Source organism: Stenella coeruleoalba (assembly GCF_951394435.1).
Source record: "Stenella coeruleoalba genome assembly, chromosome: 10".
NCBI classification, from domain to species: domain Eukaryota; kingdom Metazoa; phylum Chordata; class Mammalia; order Artiodactyla; family Delphinidae; genus Stenella; species Stenella coeruleoalba.
The window spans coordinates 66609712-66627209 of NC_137156.1; the positions used below are offsets into that span (position 1 = coordinate 66609712).

Consider the following 17498-nt stretch of genomic DNA (forward strand, 5'->3'; position numbering starts at 1 on the left):
CTCTGCTCCCTCCTGGCCACACTGCTGCCTGGGCCACTGAGGAAAGAGGAGCAGGTGTTAGAAGGACATGGATCAGCGGTGAGCTGAGGAGAGGCAGAGGTGTCCTCCTCCTTCCTGGGCCCAGCCTTCCCCTCTCCACCTCCAAACAAAGAGGAAATGGATCTCCAGGTGGCGGGCCCTTTGGGAGGCCTTTCTCCCCTCTGTACGTCTAGTCCTTGGGTGGTTTGCCTGGCAGTAGCCACTTTGACCCAAACAATCTCTTGAGCCAGTAGGGAAATGCCCCCCAAGATTCAGCCAGCCTTGGGCAGCCAGCCGTGCTGTCAGTCCCTGCTCCCAGTAACTAGGCCCCTTGGCCGCCTTGCTTGGGCCACTACGGGGTGGAGGCCAGAGCCACTGGGGGCAGGCAGAAGAGGTGGCTGTTCAGGAGTGGGAGTTTTTTATAGCTGTGGCTGTCAGGCATGGCACTTAACTTTTAGCTATGGAAGGGGGCTGTAAAGTTATCTAAGAATGAATGTAAAATTAAATCAGAACAGAAAATACGAAATTTTATTCCTAAAACACTTGATTTTGTATGTGAGGGCAAAAGAAAACAGCATGAAAAAGAATGGAGTGAAAAGGGTAGAAAGAGAGAAATAAAGTAGAAGCAGGGAGAAGGGACAAGAAGGGGAGAGGCAGGGGTCCAGAGGCAGGAAGAGGCAGAGGAGGAAAGCTCCATAAAGTAGCCAGTTGCTGGCTGGTCACCTGTTGGTTCTGCCGTTTCTGCTGTCTGTTAGCTCAAACTTCGGCCTGAGCAGGCCCGCTTGTATCTACTCAGTCAGAGGGTGGCCCTCTCCCTTTCTCTCATCCTTTCTTCCCTCCACAAATGCTTTTTGAGTCCATATATAAGCCAGGAACTGTCCTCAACACTGGAGATTCAGGCAGAGCTGCAGCAGATGTGTTGCTCAGACTTGGGGAGCCTCCGGGCCAGAGGGAGAGGCAGCTCGTTCACCAGTAACCACGCCCGCAAACACACAGCCACACCTGGGGGTCAGGGTTGTGGAGGACCAGGAGGAGGGCTGGTGGGACTTGCTGTGATGCTGTGACAAGACTCTTGGGGACTTCTACAAGGAGGGGAGGTTAGACTGCAGATGTTAGACTGATGCTGGACCAGAGACAGGTGGAGGCAGGGGAGGCCTGAGGGGAAGTACGTGGCCCATGTGAGGGCCGGGGTGCAAGCCAGGTCCAGAGGGCAGGCAGGTCCTGCTGGGGGCTCCAGATGTGATGTCAAGGGTTTTGGATGATGGCAGTGGGAAGGTAAGGTATGCATTTAAAAACATCTTTTTGGAAATAGATAATGGTGATGGTTGCACAACATCATATATGTAATTAACGCCACTGAATCTACACTTAAAAATGACTAAAATGGCACATTTTATGTTATGTTTGTTTTACTCCCCTTCCTAGGTGTATATGTATACAACAATAGCACACAGACACACACACCCCACACTCTGGCCGCTGTGTGGAGAATAGCCTATAGAGGCAGGCTGGGGCTGGGGTAGAGATGGTCATGGGGTGGAGGGGAACCGTGACAGATTCCTGGTGTATTTTGGAGGCTAAACAGACAGGTTATGGAAATGTAGTGGACATGGGGGTAGGAGATGGAGATGGAGAATTCTTCTGTTTGGGTCGTGTCAAGTTGGAGTTGTCTGTGAGCACCCAAGTGGAGTGCAATAGGGTGACAAATCTAAGACCCTGGCGTGCAGGCAGGTCAGGACTGGAGACCTTGGAGATTCACAGCCATATACTGACATCGGTATACTTCCCACTAAACACTTCAGTAAGCCTCTCATTAGTTAGAGATCAGTATTTAAGGGGTTTTTTTTAAGGTAAAATTTATATAGAATGAAATGTACAAAGCTTAAATGTACCATTCAGTGAGCTTTGACAAAAGCATGCACCTGTGTCACCCAAAGCCCTCCAGTCAAGACAGACAACATCCCCGTCACCACAGAAAGTCCCTTCAGGCCCCATCCCTGTCCATCCTCATCCCTCCTCCAGGGCCAACTGCTGCTGTGATTTTTTATCTACCGTAGATGAGTTTTGCCTATTCCAGAACTTCATATAAATGGAATCATACAGAATGCACTCTTTTGTGTAAGTCCTTTCTCAGCACAGTGTTTTTTGAGCTTCATCCATGTGGTCAACTCTCGAGAAGCTTGGCTGAGAAGGAGAGGAGAGAGCCTGGACAGTAACTAGGGAAGGTGTGCAGGCAGGAGAGGGTTTCTGAAAAGCAGGAGACAGTGGTGCTGTCTGAGCTCCGAGAGGAAAGCCATGCCTAGGCCTGTGGGAGATGGGGCATGATTGAAAGAGTGGGGCCCCCGAAAAGGCAGGTCTAGATCCTGAGTGTGGAGGAGGCATCCTATTATGTGGCTCCTTTTTGAGACACTGGAAGCAGGGCCATCATTTGATCCAGAAGGCAGGGGAAGATGACAGGCAGGGATGGGGATGGAGAAATTGAACCAGCCTTTGTGGAGAAGAGCTAACTGGAGAGATGGAGTGAGTTAACAAGGCAGCTGGGGGGCCCGGGAGAAGCTAGGACATAAGTTAATTTACAGTGGAGCCCCTTTGCCTGGTACCCATTCAGCTGTTCAGGTGTAGGCCCGGAGAAAAAGGTATGCAGTTGGATCTAATTCTGGAGCAGACACAGGTCAAGAGAGCACAGACGCTGAGCAGAGTGTGACAGGATCGGCAGACCATAGATTTAGCTGGGTAGGAAGGGATGCGAAAGCAGAGGGCCCATGGACGAACAGAAAGCAGAGGCTCGGTGGGGGAAGTCTCCACAAGGCCCCAGGCCCGCTGCAGTGGGGAGGCCTAGGAGGTGATCTGGAGGCTGGAGGAGGACAGGCACAGGGGTAGTTTGGGAGGAGAGACAGTCTTGGGCGAGGGTAAGCTTGAGGGTGAGGCTGAGGGATAGAGGTGTCAGGTGGGTTAGCGGGTGGCTGCCATCTGCCAGTGACTGTGGGAGTCAGTGCAGTGGAAGCCTGGGAGGCCAGGGCCAAGGACTTCTGAGACTAGAGGCCTGATGAGGGGTCCTGGAAGACAGCAGGAGCCAGGAGGGGAACAGGGTGGGGAAGCCAAAGGCTGAGCTCCGAGGGCCCTAGGGAGTTTAAAGAGAAGGTGAGGCATTGCCACATTCTGAAATCCAGGGAGTGCAGCTTCTCCTAGAGAGATCGTCTGGGGTCCAAGAGGGGGATGGGGATGGGGTGTAGGGGAGTTGGCTCGGTCCTGGACAGGAGGTTTTATAGGACACAGTGGACAGGCCTGGGAGGGAGGGGAGGCCGTCTGGGGTAGGATCGGTGGGGAGTTGAGGGATATCGGGAGGAGGATCAGCAAGGGGATGGATTCTCTCCCTTTCATGGAGCTCCAGGCTAGTGAGGCCTTCCAGCCCCAAGCAGCAATTGGGTTCAGCCTCCAGCACCCAAATCCTGGCCTCAGATGCTGGGCAGATTCCCGGGGTCCCCCTCAGGGTCCTGACCTGATGAGATTGGCACAGGCTTCCCCAGTGGGCCAGGCCTGGCTGATCCAGCTCTGGATCAATGTGCCCTGCTCTATGGGACCCTGTGGTACCTGCCCCTAAACCTGAGGTCAACCAGCTGACAGGCCAAGCAGATTGGTGGCAGACTTGGGGCAGCTAGATACTGGATGAGGCAGGTGATGTGTCCAATGCTAGGGGCAGTGCGAGGGCACAGGCCCACCCTTCTTCCAAGCACACAGTGGGCTATGTGCCTCCTGTCGAGGCCTGGCGAGTGACTCACAGCCTGGAAGAGCATGAGGTCACACTGGACGGAGGGGCCCTCCCAGGAATCTCTAGACTTGGCACCAGCAGGGAAGGCTCATTTATAAGCTGCTCCTGTGATGTTTCAACTTGTACCAAAATGGAAAAAAGAATGAATGCAGCATCAGGCATGATGTCAGTGCAGTGATCTGACACCCTGCATGCCCGCTCTCCCAGGCGGGGCTGGGCTCGGAGGCAAGCCACTGCTCTCTGCAGGAAGGCAGGCTAAGTGACGTCTGCCACCCTCCTTCCTTGCTGGTGGGGACGTGGGAGGGGATGGTGGAAAGAGAACCTGTTACTGCTGGGGGCCCTCAGAGCTTCCTGGTAGCCACGGAGGTGACAGTGCGGCAGGCCCCACCCAGGAGCAGAAGCAAGTTCCCTGGGCAGCATCCTTTGGGGCCAAATATGACATGCAAGGCTGGATCCCACCCTTTGGGGCTGAGATGCAGGGTGGCAGGTGCAGTGCCACCAGTGCCCCTGTGGGAAAGATGTAGAAACCCCTCCCCCAAAGTTTCCCCACTCCCCTTCCTGCCCCAGAGCCCAGTGGAGGGAGCCGCAGGGAGAGGCCACGCAGACGTGTGGTTCACAGAGCCCCCAGCCTGGTCCCAGGCCTCTGGATCCTTGGTGGGCTGCACTGCCTTACTGCCCTTCTGTGATTGACCAGTGCAAGTAAGGGAGCAGCTGAGAAAGGCTCTTCTCGGGGAGAAAGTCCCTTCAGAGCCAGGAACCCACAAGGCCTGCTTTTTTGAATCTCTGGCCGGCTCCTGGCAGAGCAGGCACTGGCTCCCTATGGGAAACCATGTTCCTGTAGCTTCTCCTTCCCGCATCTGCGGACCAGCTCTTGGCTGCACACCACGCTGAGCCTTCCCATCCCCACTGCTGCTCAGACCCCCACTGGGCTGGGTGCGGGGGCCTCTATGCCTCTGAGATGGCACAATGGGTCCCCTTGCTGGCAAGAAGGATCAGCTTGACCAAAGCTGATGTCAGGTGGAACCATCTACCTCAGAGTAGCCCTGGGAAGTCCCCTTAGCCCCATCTTTGGATCTTGGGACATGAAGTCTGTGACCTGCCCATCTCCTGGCCATGGGCCAAGGGCTTATGGAGATATTTGATAACAAGACTCTAAGAGAGGTTCCCTGTCACACTGGTAGAAGGCCATGCCCTCTGATTCTGGTGGGCAGCCAGCTAGGAGGGTACCCAGGAGCCACAGACACTGTGTCCAGCCGAGGAAGACTCTCGCTGTTGTTGGTTCCAGAGCCAGGGGAGCTGCCCCAGGCCTGGTCATGTATACCCAGCCTAGGTGGGCAGGTGGGCTGGTGGTGCACAGCCATCTCCCTCCCTACCCAGTGGACAGCCTCCATCCCCCTAACACAGGGTAAGGACCTTGGAGGAGGGAGGAAGAGGCTGAGGATGAGCCCCTCCCAGCAAGCTTCTGAAGTTCCACGGGGGAGGCAGAGAGGGAAGTCTTGCTGGGTTCAGAGAGATCCCCCAGCCAGCTTTCTCCTTGGGTGGCCTTGTGTGCTGGCCCTATCTGCCTGGGCCTGAGCCTGGGAGGGGTTGGGGGAGGGCACGGTCACGGCTCCTGCCGTCTGGAAGAGGCTGGATAGAAATAGCTACGCCCATCTGGGATATGAGTCACTGAGGGGCGTTTTAGCTGTTTCTTGGAGAGGTTCTATTTTAGGTGAGACGCCTGTGACAGCCTGGGTGATGGAGGCTGGGTAAGTGAAGGTTCTGGTGGTGAGTGCAGGAGTTTTAGCACAGGCCCTTGTTCAACCCTGTCCAGAACCCAAAGGAGGGTCACCCTGAAGTCCCAGGAGAAAGAGCCTCACCTCTCAGGTTCCTCTTCTTGGGAAGTCCCACCTCAGGGCATGCTGCAGAGATGGGACCTCCAGTGTGGGCTGCGCACCCACCACAGGAACTGAGTTTGTGGCTGCTGTCCTGGACCAGGACCTAGGCCTCCCCTCAAGAGGGTAATCATCTCCCAGGGTCCCTCTGAGGGTGAGCCAAAACAGCTTGCCCCTGGGAGCTCCCGCTTTTGATGGGAGTGAACCCCCATCACCCTCGCCAAAAATGACTTTTCTAAAGGAGTCTTTGGGCTGAGTCCCCGGGACACAGATTGTTTCCTCTGTAGCTTTCTTTGTCCAAAGGTAGACAAAACTGCCTTGGGTCTTCAAAGCATCTAGATGAGGTAACAGTTCCCGGCTTGGGGGATGGCTTCACTCCCCAGTGCTGCGGCATCACTGTTCTTATGGTTTCTAGAGCCAGGCTTGGTCTTTGAGTTCCGCAGGGGCAACTTCTAGACCCATGACTTGACTTGGGTGAGGCTAAGCGGTCTGCAGAAGAGGCAGACATGCAAAAGGCCACAGGCTGCAACCTGCAGCTCAGGAGCTGGGCAGGGCTGGCAGGGCCAGTCTTGCCAGTAGTGCCACTTCCAAGCTGGGCTACTGTGAGAGCTGGTGGCTAAATCACACTAGACCTTGTTTTTCTCTACCGTGAAGATAAAATGCAAGAATGCCTGCGAACATGCCCTGTGTGGTGCAGGGTGCCAGGGGGTACTCATCAAAGTGCAGTCTTCTCCCCACTCCTTGGATGCTGCTCTTGGGCTGCTGGGCAAGGCAACCAAGCCCAGGCTTCCAAACTGTGGCAAGTCAGCCACAGCGGCAGCAGCACAGCCCTGTGACCTCAAGGCAGAGAGCAGGGCTGGAGGCACCCCTGAGGGTGGGCAGAAGGAACTTTCTGCCCCAGGGACCAGACTGGACCTTTCCCTGGCAACTGGGCCACTGTGGTGCTTTCAAAGACTCTGGCTGCTCAACCATAGATGAGCAGACTTGGCCTCTGCCTTTCTGGTTGAGAAGGAGAAGCCTCTTCATGGGATGCTGAATCTCCATTCTCATGGCTGCAGCCTTGCAAGAGCTATGCCCCTATTAATAGGTTGTCAGGATTAATCCTACAGCAAGTATTTCTGGAGTGATCCCTGCTCTGTGCCACACACTGTGCATTGTCCCAAGACCGCCTAAACAAGAGCGCATGGTTGGGGCAAGGATACAGGAGACACCCAAAGGGACAAAGTAGCAGAAGCTTTGGGAAAGAATAAGTGAAGAGGATAAACTGGGTGATTACCTACAGAGTGCTTCGGAGGTATTTTCTTTCTTTCTTTTTTAAAAAAATATTTATTTATGTATTTATTTATTTGGCTGTGCCGGGTCTTAGTTGCAGCATGCGGGATCTTCGTTGCCACGTGCGGGATCTTTAGTTGCAGCACGTGGACTCTTTAGTTGCAGCATGCAGGATCTAGTTCCCTGACCAGGGATTGAACCCGGGCATCCTGCACTGGGACCGTGGAGTCTTTACCACTGGACCACTAGAGAAGTCCCAGGTATTTTCGATTGTGTGGCCAGGGAGGCCCCTGTTGGTGAAGTGATACTCGGTTGAGACCTGCATAGCTAGCAACACCCGGGGGCAGAGGGAAGAGTGAGTGCAAAGGCCCTGGTTACAGAAGAGAGCTCAGAGGACCACTTGGCAGAACAGGAGGTCCGGCGTGTCTGGGGTGAGACAGCAAAGGAGAGAGGGCAGGAAAGGAGGCCAGAGAGAGGCATAGGCTGGGGTAGATAGGGGGCCTCATGGGTCACAGTAAAGAGTTCCCATGGTTAAGTGTGGTGGGAATTCACTAGAGGGGTTTGAGCCTGTAAATGACATTCTCTGATTTGTATGTGGATTTTTGGAGGAAGATGATATTGGCTCATGTAACTGGAAGTCCGAGGGTAGACTTAAGGCAGAGCTGGATCCAGGGAATTGAATAAAGTCATCAGTTCTGCTCGTTCCTCTTTGTCTCACCTCCGCTTCCAACTGTCTCTTGACTTCATCCTTAGTGCCTCTCTGCATGTTGGGCAAGAAGGCTACTGACCACTCCAAGGCTACGTCCTTCTGATGAGTGAGCCTATCTCCTGTTGTTCACTCACCCAGTAACATGGAAGGACTCTTGATTGGCCCTGTTTGCAAGGTCACATGCCCATCCCTGCACCCCTAGCTGCAACCAGTGATTGGCCCAACCTGAGTCATGAGCCTGCTGTCCTAGGGAGGAGTTAATGACAGAGAGAAACTACACGTCCATCGTGGGAACAGCAACACATGCCTTGTTTATTCTGGAGGCACAGATTATCCCATTTTCTTTAAAAAAATTTCTCTTCCTTAAGAAAGCAAAAGGTATTTTTGTTCTACTTACGTCACTTACATTGCATTACTTTGCCCTCACTTATTTTGCTCTCAAGATTTCTCATTTATATCTTGTCTCCTCAGCTAGACTCTAAGCTCCTCTAGGACAGGAATCATGGTTTCTTTTTATTTTCTATGCCTCCCTCTCGTACCTATTACTCTTCACTTCTTTATTCATTCTGCAAGTTTTTATTGAGTACCTATCGCATACCAGGCACTGTTCTAGGGCCATGCTTTTCCTCCTGGTTTATATTTCAAAAGGTCACTCTGGCGGCTGTGTGGAAACAGCCTGAAGGGGGCAGCAGGGGAAAGAAAGTGACCAGTTGGAGGCTTTTGGGGTCATCCAACCAGGAGGATGGGAGCATGGATTGGTGAGGCGGGATGTGGACATGGATGATGTACGCAGGTCTGAGGTACAGCCAGTGGCATGCATGGGGAGGACCCTGGCAGGCAGTCTGGCAGGCAGTGTGTTGGTAGTTGGGGGTAGGGAGTGTGTGACTGCCTCTGCTCGGCTCCACGCACCTGGCAGCTCCTAGAGGGCAGGGCAGTGCTATCTGTCCCTCAGCCCACCTCCTGGCAGCCCAGAAACACCGGAGCCGGGCTTGGTTCCCCTGCCTGTGCTAGGAGCTGGCCCTGGCTGCTGTGGGCTGCAATGACCTGGACCATGGGCACCCCCAGTCCTGACCACCCTGATGACCATGATGCTTCCTCCTCAGGTGAAGGAGTGGCTCTGTCTGAACTGCCAGATGCAGAGGGCTCTAGGGATGGACATGACCACTGCGCCTCGCTCCAAGAGCCAGCAGCAGCTGCACTCCCCAGCCCTGTCTCCAGTCCACTCCCCAGCCAAACAGCCCCTGGGGAAGCCGGAGCAAGAGAAATCATGGGGCCCAGGGGGACCACAGCCTGGCCCCCACCAGGCTGAGACAGCCAGAGCCACCTCAGTGCCGGGGCCTGCCCAAGCAGCCGCCCCTCTGGAGGTGGGGAGGGTGTCTCCTCAGCCCCCTCTCCCCATCAAGCGTTCCACAGCTGAGCCCAGGCCACCTGCAGGAGAGGCCCCGGCCAAAAGTGCCACCACAGCGCCCTCTGGGCCTGGTGCTGCTGAGCCGACCCAGGAGGGCCTCACTGGGAAGCTCTTTGGCCTTGGTGCATCGCTGCTGACCCAGGCGAGCACCCTCATGTCTGTGCAGCCTGAGGCCGACCCCCAGGGCCAGGCTGCCCCCAGCAAGGGGCCGCCCAAGATCGTCTTCAGCGATGCCAGCAAGCAGGCTGGCCCAAGACCTCCAGGCTCAGGGCCCGGGTCTGGGCCAGCACCTGGAGCCAAAACTGAGCCTGGAGCTAAAACAGGTCCTGGATCAGGGCCTGGAGCCCTGGCAAGAACTGGGGGAACAACCAGTCCAAAGCATGGCAGAGCAGAACACCAGGCAGTGGCCAAGGCTGCTGCCAAGCCAAAGACCATGCCTAAGGAAAGGGCCACCTGCCCACTGTGCCAAGCTGAGCTCAACGTGGACAGCAAGGGCCCCGCCAACTATAACACCTGCACCACGTGCAAACTGCAGGTGTGCAACCTGTGTGGCTTCAACCCGACGCCCCACCTGGTGGAGGTAAGAGAGCTGGACCAAGCATGTTCCCTTGGGCCTTGGTGAGGGGCCAAGGCCTGGGGTGATGGGGGGGCATGGGAACCAGAAAGGGCTGTAGAAATCGGGGTCTGTAGCAATCACAGGGCTGCCCCTACACAGCTGCAGAGAGTCTATGCTCCCTTACCTGTCCCTGCCCTGGGCCTGTCATTCCACTCAGAGAATTAACTGGCACAGTGGACAGAATAATGGTGCCCGCTGCCTCTGATCGGCTGACCAGTGCCCTGAGGCTGGTCCCAGAGGTAGCCAGGTTCAGGAGGCCCTGAACCGGCCTCCCCATTCCTGGCTATCATGGGCATGGCCCTCATGGATGATGCCAACCCCCGCTGCGCAGGCAGGAAGAACCTGAAGTCGTACCCTGCCCTCAGTCTGTGACCCTCACAGGGGTTGAAAGGCTGTTAGGCAGAGGGCTGTGCCCCCATGCCCAGGGCAGGGCTGAAGGCTTTCTTACAGCGGGGCAGCCCAGCCAGGCAGTGTCCTCCCTTCATCCCCTCGTCTGAGGTCGTGGATATTGATATCTGCTTGTCAAAGCCACAGTCCTTGGTCCACATACTTTCCTGTGGCAGGGCCTAGCCCTCATTGGGGCTGTTTGTGGGGATGCTCAGAGATGCTCTTCTTACCCAGAGGGAAGTTTGAGGGAGTGCTGGGGTTGGGGCCTGTCTCTCTGCAGTCCCTCTTCCACAGGAGGGTTCTGGGCCCCGTGCAGAGCTGGGTGGAAGGGAGCAGGAGGCCTGGTGCTCTCTTGAAGCTTGGAGCCCAGCCTGGGAGGTTCAGAAGGTGCGGAGGCACCCTGGCAGAGCAGGACAAGCCTGGGCCGGAAGGCTGCTCCTGCCCCTGCCCTCATCTACTCCACCCTGCCCAGGGCCATCCATGTGACCCCTACCTTGGCTGCCTTGCCCATAGCTGGGTGTGTCCCGTTCCGTGTGTGCCCTTGCGGTCTATGATTGGCTCATCTTGGCAGGTGGATGTGTCCCCAGCTGTGTCATATCAGGAGATGTCAAGCCAAGCCCACTCCTCCTGCACACGGTAGCCACCTGAGTCTTGGGGCCCCTGGGCTAAGCCATATGTGACTGGTGGTTGGGCAGAGTGTGGAATGCAGACCACCGCTGGCCCAGAGACAACAGAGGAGTGTGTGGTTGTAGTCATGGTCTCTGTGGCGCCTTGTTGACTTGCCTTGGGCCAGGCCTCCATGGGAGCAGCCCACTGTGATAAGGAAGACTACTTTGGCCGCCACAGGCCATATTTTCCAACATATAGGGAGGAGCAGCCTGAGCAAGATGAGTGACCTCCTCGTGTGATGCCTCATGTGATGCCCTCCAGGTCCTCACTGCCACCTCCCCAAGCCCTAGGTCCAGTGGCTCACTGGAGGATGGCTGGCCTGGCTGCCCAGAGAGGTGAGGGGGCACCAAGGGGTCACCACAGGGCCAGAGGAGCTCCAGTCTGGAGCCAGGCACACACCCACTGCCAGGTGGGGCAGCCTGACACTGAACCCTGTTGGACTGTTGAGCTGGCCCAGCCTGGAGGACCCTTGTCCCCGAGGGACCTCCGGGCCCACATTTCCTCATTAAGCAGGATGTGCAGAGAGGAGGGGAAAACTGTCTCTGTCCAGGAGTATAAATGTTCCTGACAGTTCCTTTCAGCGCCCTCTGGGCCAGGCCAGGGGAAGTGCTAATTCTGCCCAAACAGGAGTGTCTCAGTCACATGCTGACTCTGGGTGAGCGGTCTGGATTCTGATCTCAGCCCCTCATTAGAGGCTTGGTTGTTGCCTCCCTGGCCCCTGGAGCTTCTGCCCTTCGGTAGCTAGCGTTGCCCCTTGCCCCAATCCCTCCATGTCCTGCTGTCTCCATGTCCTGCCCCACTGCCACCTCCTTGGCCAGGGCCACCCTTGCCTCCACAGGATCTGTGGGTTCCATGGGCCTGATGGCAAAGCTGCTGGGCGTCCTGGTCCTAGATCTTCCCTACCCGCAGCTTCTGCTTCCCTGCCTCCTGCTCCTAACAGCAGTCAGAAGATAGCCCAGCTTCTCTGACTCCTTTCTCCTCATGGCTCTGCTTGTTAATGCTGCTATCCCCAGAGGGCCTGTGGCTGCTCCTGGGGAAAGTGTGGATGGGCAGCCATCATGCCCCCTCCCGTGGTTCCCACCATGAGACTGTGCCACCATCATCCATCAGAGGTGCAAGCTGGCAGCCTGGGGAGGCTGGTGGGGAAGGGCTGGTGCTTGGTGTGTCCCCCTCCCCTGCCCTTCCCAGCTGAGGCTCTTAACCAGGCCATGGGCCATCTTTGGTCCCATCTCAGTGAATGGCCACTTGGCATTTAGAGCAATTTTGTGTTTCCCTGTGTGTTCTTGGTAAGAGGCTCCTGATTTTTCAGCAGGTGGCGCAGACACATCCTGCCTTGGGAGGGAGGTGGAGGGGTAGGTCTGCCTTGGCTGTCTCTCTCCATCTGGCTGTCTCTGTGCACAGCATGAGGCATGTCTGCATGCAGGCTGGGGGCCTGAGGGAGGGCCAGCTCCCCCCTAGACCTGTTAGACCTGCTGTGGCTCCACCTGTGGCTGGAGCCACCTGTCTGGGCTGCCAGGGTGGGAATTACCCCAACTCTCTGAGCTGTAAAACCCTTTTTACCTTCTTTCTCAAGAGGGAGTCCAGAGCATACGATGGAGGAGGCAATAAGACTAGATCCCTTTTCCCTTTGAAATTTTCTCTGAAAAATTAACCATAGTGCTATAAAATGTGAGTCATTTCATGATTAACAGTTGTTGATTCCAAATTTTTTACCTATTTATCTTTTTGAAAGATAATAGTACCCTCTGGCTTAATTTTTAATTGGCTTTCGGTTCAAAATAGAGTTTGTGAAGAAATTAGTGGAGTTGGAGTTGTTACAGTAACACTGCCCGTTTCTTATCTTATTATAATTGCCAAAATACCAGCCGTGGCCTTGAGAAGTCAGGCCTCCCTGGACAAAGGGCTTGGCACCTGTGATGTGTGGGACGGGCTGGGCCTATTTGGGGTGGGGGCTGCCTCTGCTCTAGACCTGCTTCAGTCTGCCTGTGGGGTAGTGATCTCAGGGAGGCCTGTTTCCTCCCTTGTGGAATTGGGGGCCATAGATCTCCCTTTTAGGTTTCTGTGAGAACCAGGTGAGATGCCATACTTCAGATACTTGTGCAAGGTCCAACACACAGTCAGCCCTTGAGCCAGGAGATTGGAACCAGAGTGTCCTAAAAGAGGGTCTCTGTACGGGAAAGAAAGAGTCCCCACCAGCCCCTACTACCTGGGTATGAATTGACCCCGTGGCCAGTGCAAGATCCTCTTCTCATGAGGGATGGCCACAGGGAATGGACACATTTGGTGCTGGAGCATGAGGAGAGCACAGCCCAACCATAAAGGCAAACGTTGGGGATATCAGGGACGATTCTTCTTATCGGAGGCAGAGGTCCCAAAAAGGGGAGCCTACGCATGTCTGGGGACAGGGAAGAGCAGAGCAAGGGTCCGTAGAGGAACAGCAGCACCAGCGATGGCCATGCCTGTGGTCCAGTGTGCAAGTCTTGGGCTCTTTTATTTTTAACCTTTGGGCATCCTTTTCTCAGTTCTCATCCACTGCCCCTGGTCTGGCAGTGGGGCTGGGGGTATGTTGGGCTAGGCAGCCAGTCCGGTGTTGCTGTAACCTAGGCCAGCTCCACATGCAGAGAGACTGTGTTCTGCAGGGTCATTCAGGCTGTGTCAGACAGTGCAGGGAGGATGCCCAGCTTCCAATGCAGCCTCGCTGGGCTCTCTTGGCCCATGAGGTACAGCAGCCAGTGATTCCGGAAGGTAGCAGGTCTCACCCGCCTGTGGGGTACCCTACCAACTCTCTCAGATAACTCACTTCCCCTGCCTCGCCCCGAACCCACCTAGCTCCATCTGAAGGTATGCACATCTACGCCTCCCACCGTTATTAGGTGGCGATAGCCCTTGGGGGATTCCTACCTTCCTGCCCCCAGAAAGGAACTGGACAGAGGGAGGCAAGGCAGAAATGGTCATCAGAGCCTCTCATGTCCATCCCCATGTCCCAGATTGTCCCCTGCCCACTTGTCAGAGGGGATAGGAAAAGGGGCCAGTGAGCAGCAGCTCCCCAAGGGCTGGGGCTGGATGAGGGAGAGTATGAGAGAGAATGTGCAAGTGAATGATTGAATGAGGGGGGTAAACACTAAAGGGGGAGAGGGAATGCATGAACAGGGAATGAAGGAGCGGGGTGGGGGTGGGGGCATGAAGTGAGGGGCAGAGATGAGAGCAACGTGAATAAAGGAGGCAGGGCCTCAGTTTGCAGCTGCTTTCCAGCCCCCAGGCACAGCCTGCCTCCCATCCCATCCCCAGCCTTGGCCAGGTCTCCCCTGGCTCCACCTCTAGTGTCCCCAGTGCCCTGTACCCTTCTCCCACCAACCCCAGAGGGCTGGGGAAGGGCCTCCAGCAGCTAGTTCAGCGGTTTATTTTTAGCTCTTACCTCACATGCCTCCTCCTGCCTGCCCTCCCTCCCTCCCTCCTTCCCTCACTGCCTGCTATAGCAGAGCCAGGAGCAAGAGGGCCAGCTGGGCAGCCCCTTCTGCAGCCTGGCTGCCTCTGTGAGTAAGCGTGGGAAGGAACGAAACCCCAGGGAGCATGTGACCACAGTTGACATGCTCTGCTGAGGGCTGGGCCTCTGGGCTCAGGTAAGCAGGCCACTGCAGGGGCTGCCTCTGAGCTCTTGGCATTAGGTCTGTCGCCTCCATCCAGGCCACCCTTCCAAGGTGCCCTTGCTTCATTTGGACTGTTACTTCTGGGGTGGGATCTGCAGGCCAGAGGTGGAGGTCGGAGGCTTGCCAAGCCAGCAAGGTGAGCCAAAGTAGATGACAGAACCTTCAGAGGCCTAACCTGGATGGCTGTGTGCATGGACCCAAGGTGGAGTCAGGGCAGTGTTGCCTTGGGCCAGCCCACTGTCTAGGCCCAGATCCTAACCCCATCATGTTGATCCTGGGGCTAGGGAAGGGGCTGTTCGCTCATTTCCAGAACTCTCTCTGGGCCTTTACTAACACCCCTCCCACTTCTCTAGGATCATTTTGCCACCTTACAGTCCTCTCTGACATGGAGGGAGTTCCACTGTGACCTCAGGTGATGCTGGGGGAACGTGGATGGGATTCCTGGCTCAGCCCATCCAGCACTCTCCCTAGGCACCAAGTGAGCCCAAGGCCCAGCAAGTGGAGTTTGTATTGGGGATACACAGAGCATCAGATAAGGTTCATAGGAGTTTGTATGGGGGAAACACAGAGCATCAGATAAGGTCCAGGGGAGTCAGCAGTGGTGCTAGAGCCAGGCCCTACAAGGAACAGGGTGAGTACCTGCAGGACCTCTGAAGGGTCCCACTCCATAGCTGAGCCCCTCTGCTCAGGACCTGTGTGTGGAATTGGACCTCCAGGCAGAGTTGGAGCTCCAGTCTCAGGGAAGGTCTGAGAGTCTCTGAGAGTCTCAGTCTCAAGGCCCTGAGTAACAAGTTTGTGGAGCAGACCTGTCACTCAATCAACACCAAGGCCCTGCCACCCGCCTGACCTGGCCTCTGCTGGGGCCCAGGGCAGAGATGTGGTGTGTAGCTTTGTGGGCAGGAAATCAGGGCAGAATCATTGATACGGTACTTGCCATGGTGGCCTGTGGATGCCAGGCTGAGGGCAGGCATCCTGGAGGTGCCATGCTTCCAAGGCTCTGCCAGGTGGGCTAGGGTCTGACTTGGGCCTAGGGGCAGTGTGCGTGGTAAGGGTGCTGAGGATGCTGACCCACTCTGGGCTGGTGAGGGCCAAGGGCCACCTCTTTGCCCTGTCCCTGGCTCTTTGACCTTGTAGTTCTGTGTCCTCTGGTTCCCCTGATGCCCCATCCTAGTGGTCAAGCTGCTGGTGGGAGCCTGAGTGTCTTGGCACCCCGATGTGCAACAGTAGGACAGTAGGGGTGCCGAGGCTCTGCATCCCTGGGATGAGAGCAGGCACAGGTGTGTGCTGTTACTCTCATTCCCCGCCCAACCCTCCCTCGTGGGCCAGGACAGGGCCTCAAGTCTTGCCAAGGAGGAGCCCTCACCCTGGAGGAGGCTCCTGGGAGACATGCTTCTGCCAGCTTCTGACCTGCTACAGAAATCACCTGCTCAGGGCTTGGGATGCTTGACCCTCTCCCTGTGCAGACAGTGGGACCTGGGGAGTTAGACTTGGTTTCTGGTGTTCTGGGAAATTCACCATTGATGCCCATGTCATACTCAGAATGACCTCTTTGGGGCTCTGGGTTCCAAGAAGGCTGCATGCCAGCCTGTGTGTCCGTCTTAATCATGGCTATGTCTCCAGTCCCCAGCACTTAGACTGACACAGAGAGGGTAATCCTGAAACTGGTGGACTGATGGTTGAGGATTTGATCCCAGCCCAACTCTGGAGGAAGCAGGGCCCCTGGCCCAAGGGCTGGCACACACAGGTCCCGTCGGAAGAACAGCCCAGAGGCCGGGGGAGCAGGAGGAGGCTTTCGCCTGGGCGTCTTTGCTGGCCTAAGACAAGGTGACTTGGGCTGGGGGGTGTGAACAGAGGGGACTGCTTAGCTCCATCCCCCACCCCCAAGCAAGGCTTCCCCCAGACAGCCTCCCCTGGCCCCATGAGCCTGCACCCTCCCAGCACAGCCCTTACTTGGGGGTGGAGAAGGATGGTATCTGAGGCCTGAGAGCGTGGAGGCTGGGGCGGGGCAGTGCCTCTGGGAGGTGATCCTTGCTGGATGCTGTTCCTGGTCTGCGGGAGCTCTCACCTGGGGGACTCTGCACCCTTCCCAGAAGCTGTTCACGCCCTGGGGGTGAGTCCCCAGTGCCCCCTCTTCTCCAGACACTGCTACTTTTGTAGCCTCCCATCTCATACAGGTTCTCCTCCTTTTCAGGCCAAGTGAAAAGCTCTCTATGGGGTAAGGAAGCGACCCTTCCTTTGGGTTTGTCTTTTTAACTCTACATATGCCTCTGAAGGATGGGGCATCTGTCATTTGGGGGCAACAAACCTATCAGTCTTTTTCTCCTCGTGCCTTTAGTGTCATGCTTTGGGAGATTTTCTCCTCCTTAAGGTTACAGAAATAGTCACAGGAATAATCTTTGAGTACTTCAGTGTCTTTGTGATTTTCATCAAATTCCTCCTCTCTCGTTTCCGTACAGAAAACCGAGTGGCTCTGTCTGAACTGCCAAACTAAGCGGCTGCTGGAGGGCAGCCTGGGAGAGCCGACCCCACTGACCCTGCCCACCTCACAGCAGCCCCCTGTAGGGGCCCCTCACCGTGCAGCTGGAACAGCCCCTCCGAAGCAGAAAGGGCCACCGGGGCTGGGCCAGCCATCAGGCCCCCCGCCTGCCAAGGCCAGTCCCCTGCCCACCAAGGCCAGTCCCCTTCCTACCAAGGCTAGTCCCCAAGCCAAGCCCCTCAGGGCTTCTGAACCCATCAGGACCCCGAGCAGTGCCCAGGAAAAGAAGACAGGAGTCCCAGCTAAAGCTGAGCCGGTGCTGAAGCCACCTCCAGAGACTACCCTGCCCCCTGGGATTCCTAAAGCAAAGGCTGGGGTGCGGAGGACTGAACCTGCCACCCCCGTCGTCAAGGCAGGGGTTCCAGAAGCCCCCAAGGGTGGGGAGGCGGAGGTCAGTCTCATTTACTTCCCAGGGATCCTAGCTTTCAGGCAGGGCAATCTAGAGAAGGGCTTAGCTCCCTGCGGGACTGGGATGTAGACCTGGGACAGGCCCTTTGGGGCCACAGAGGACAGCAGGGACGCCTAGATGAGGCCCTAGAGGGCCTAGAGCCTGTGAGTTCTAGGCCGATCCTGTGTCTGACACCTTATCGGAT

The 17498-nt window shown here is 56.3% G+C and overlaps 1 protein-coding gene across 1 annotated transcript in view; it reads left to right on the top strand.

Moving 5' to 3' along the window:
- BSN (bassoon presynaptic cytomatrix protein) overlaps nucleotides 1–17498 on the top strand; it is an 85156-nt gene that overhangs the window by 53651 nt on the left and 14007 nt on the right. Inside the window, exons 3-4 of the mRNA XM_079935236.1 lie at nucleotides 8746–9630; nucleotides 16826–17296. Coding sequence (XP_079791362.1) covers nucleotides 8746–9630; nucleotides 16826–17296 — 1356 coding nt within the window. The remainder of the gene's footprint in view (nucleotides 1–8745; nucleotides 9631–16825; nucleotides 17297–17498) is intronic.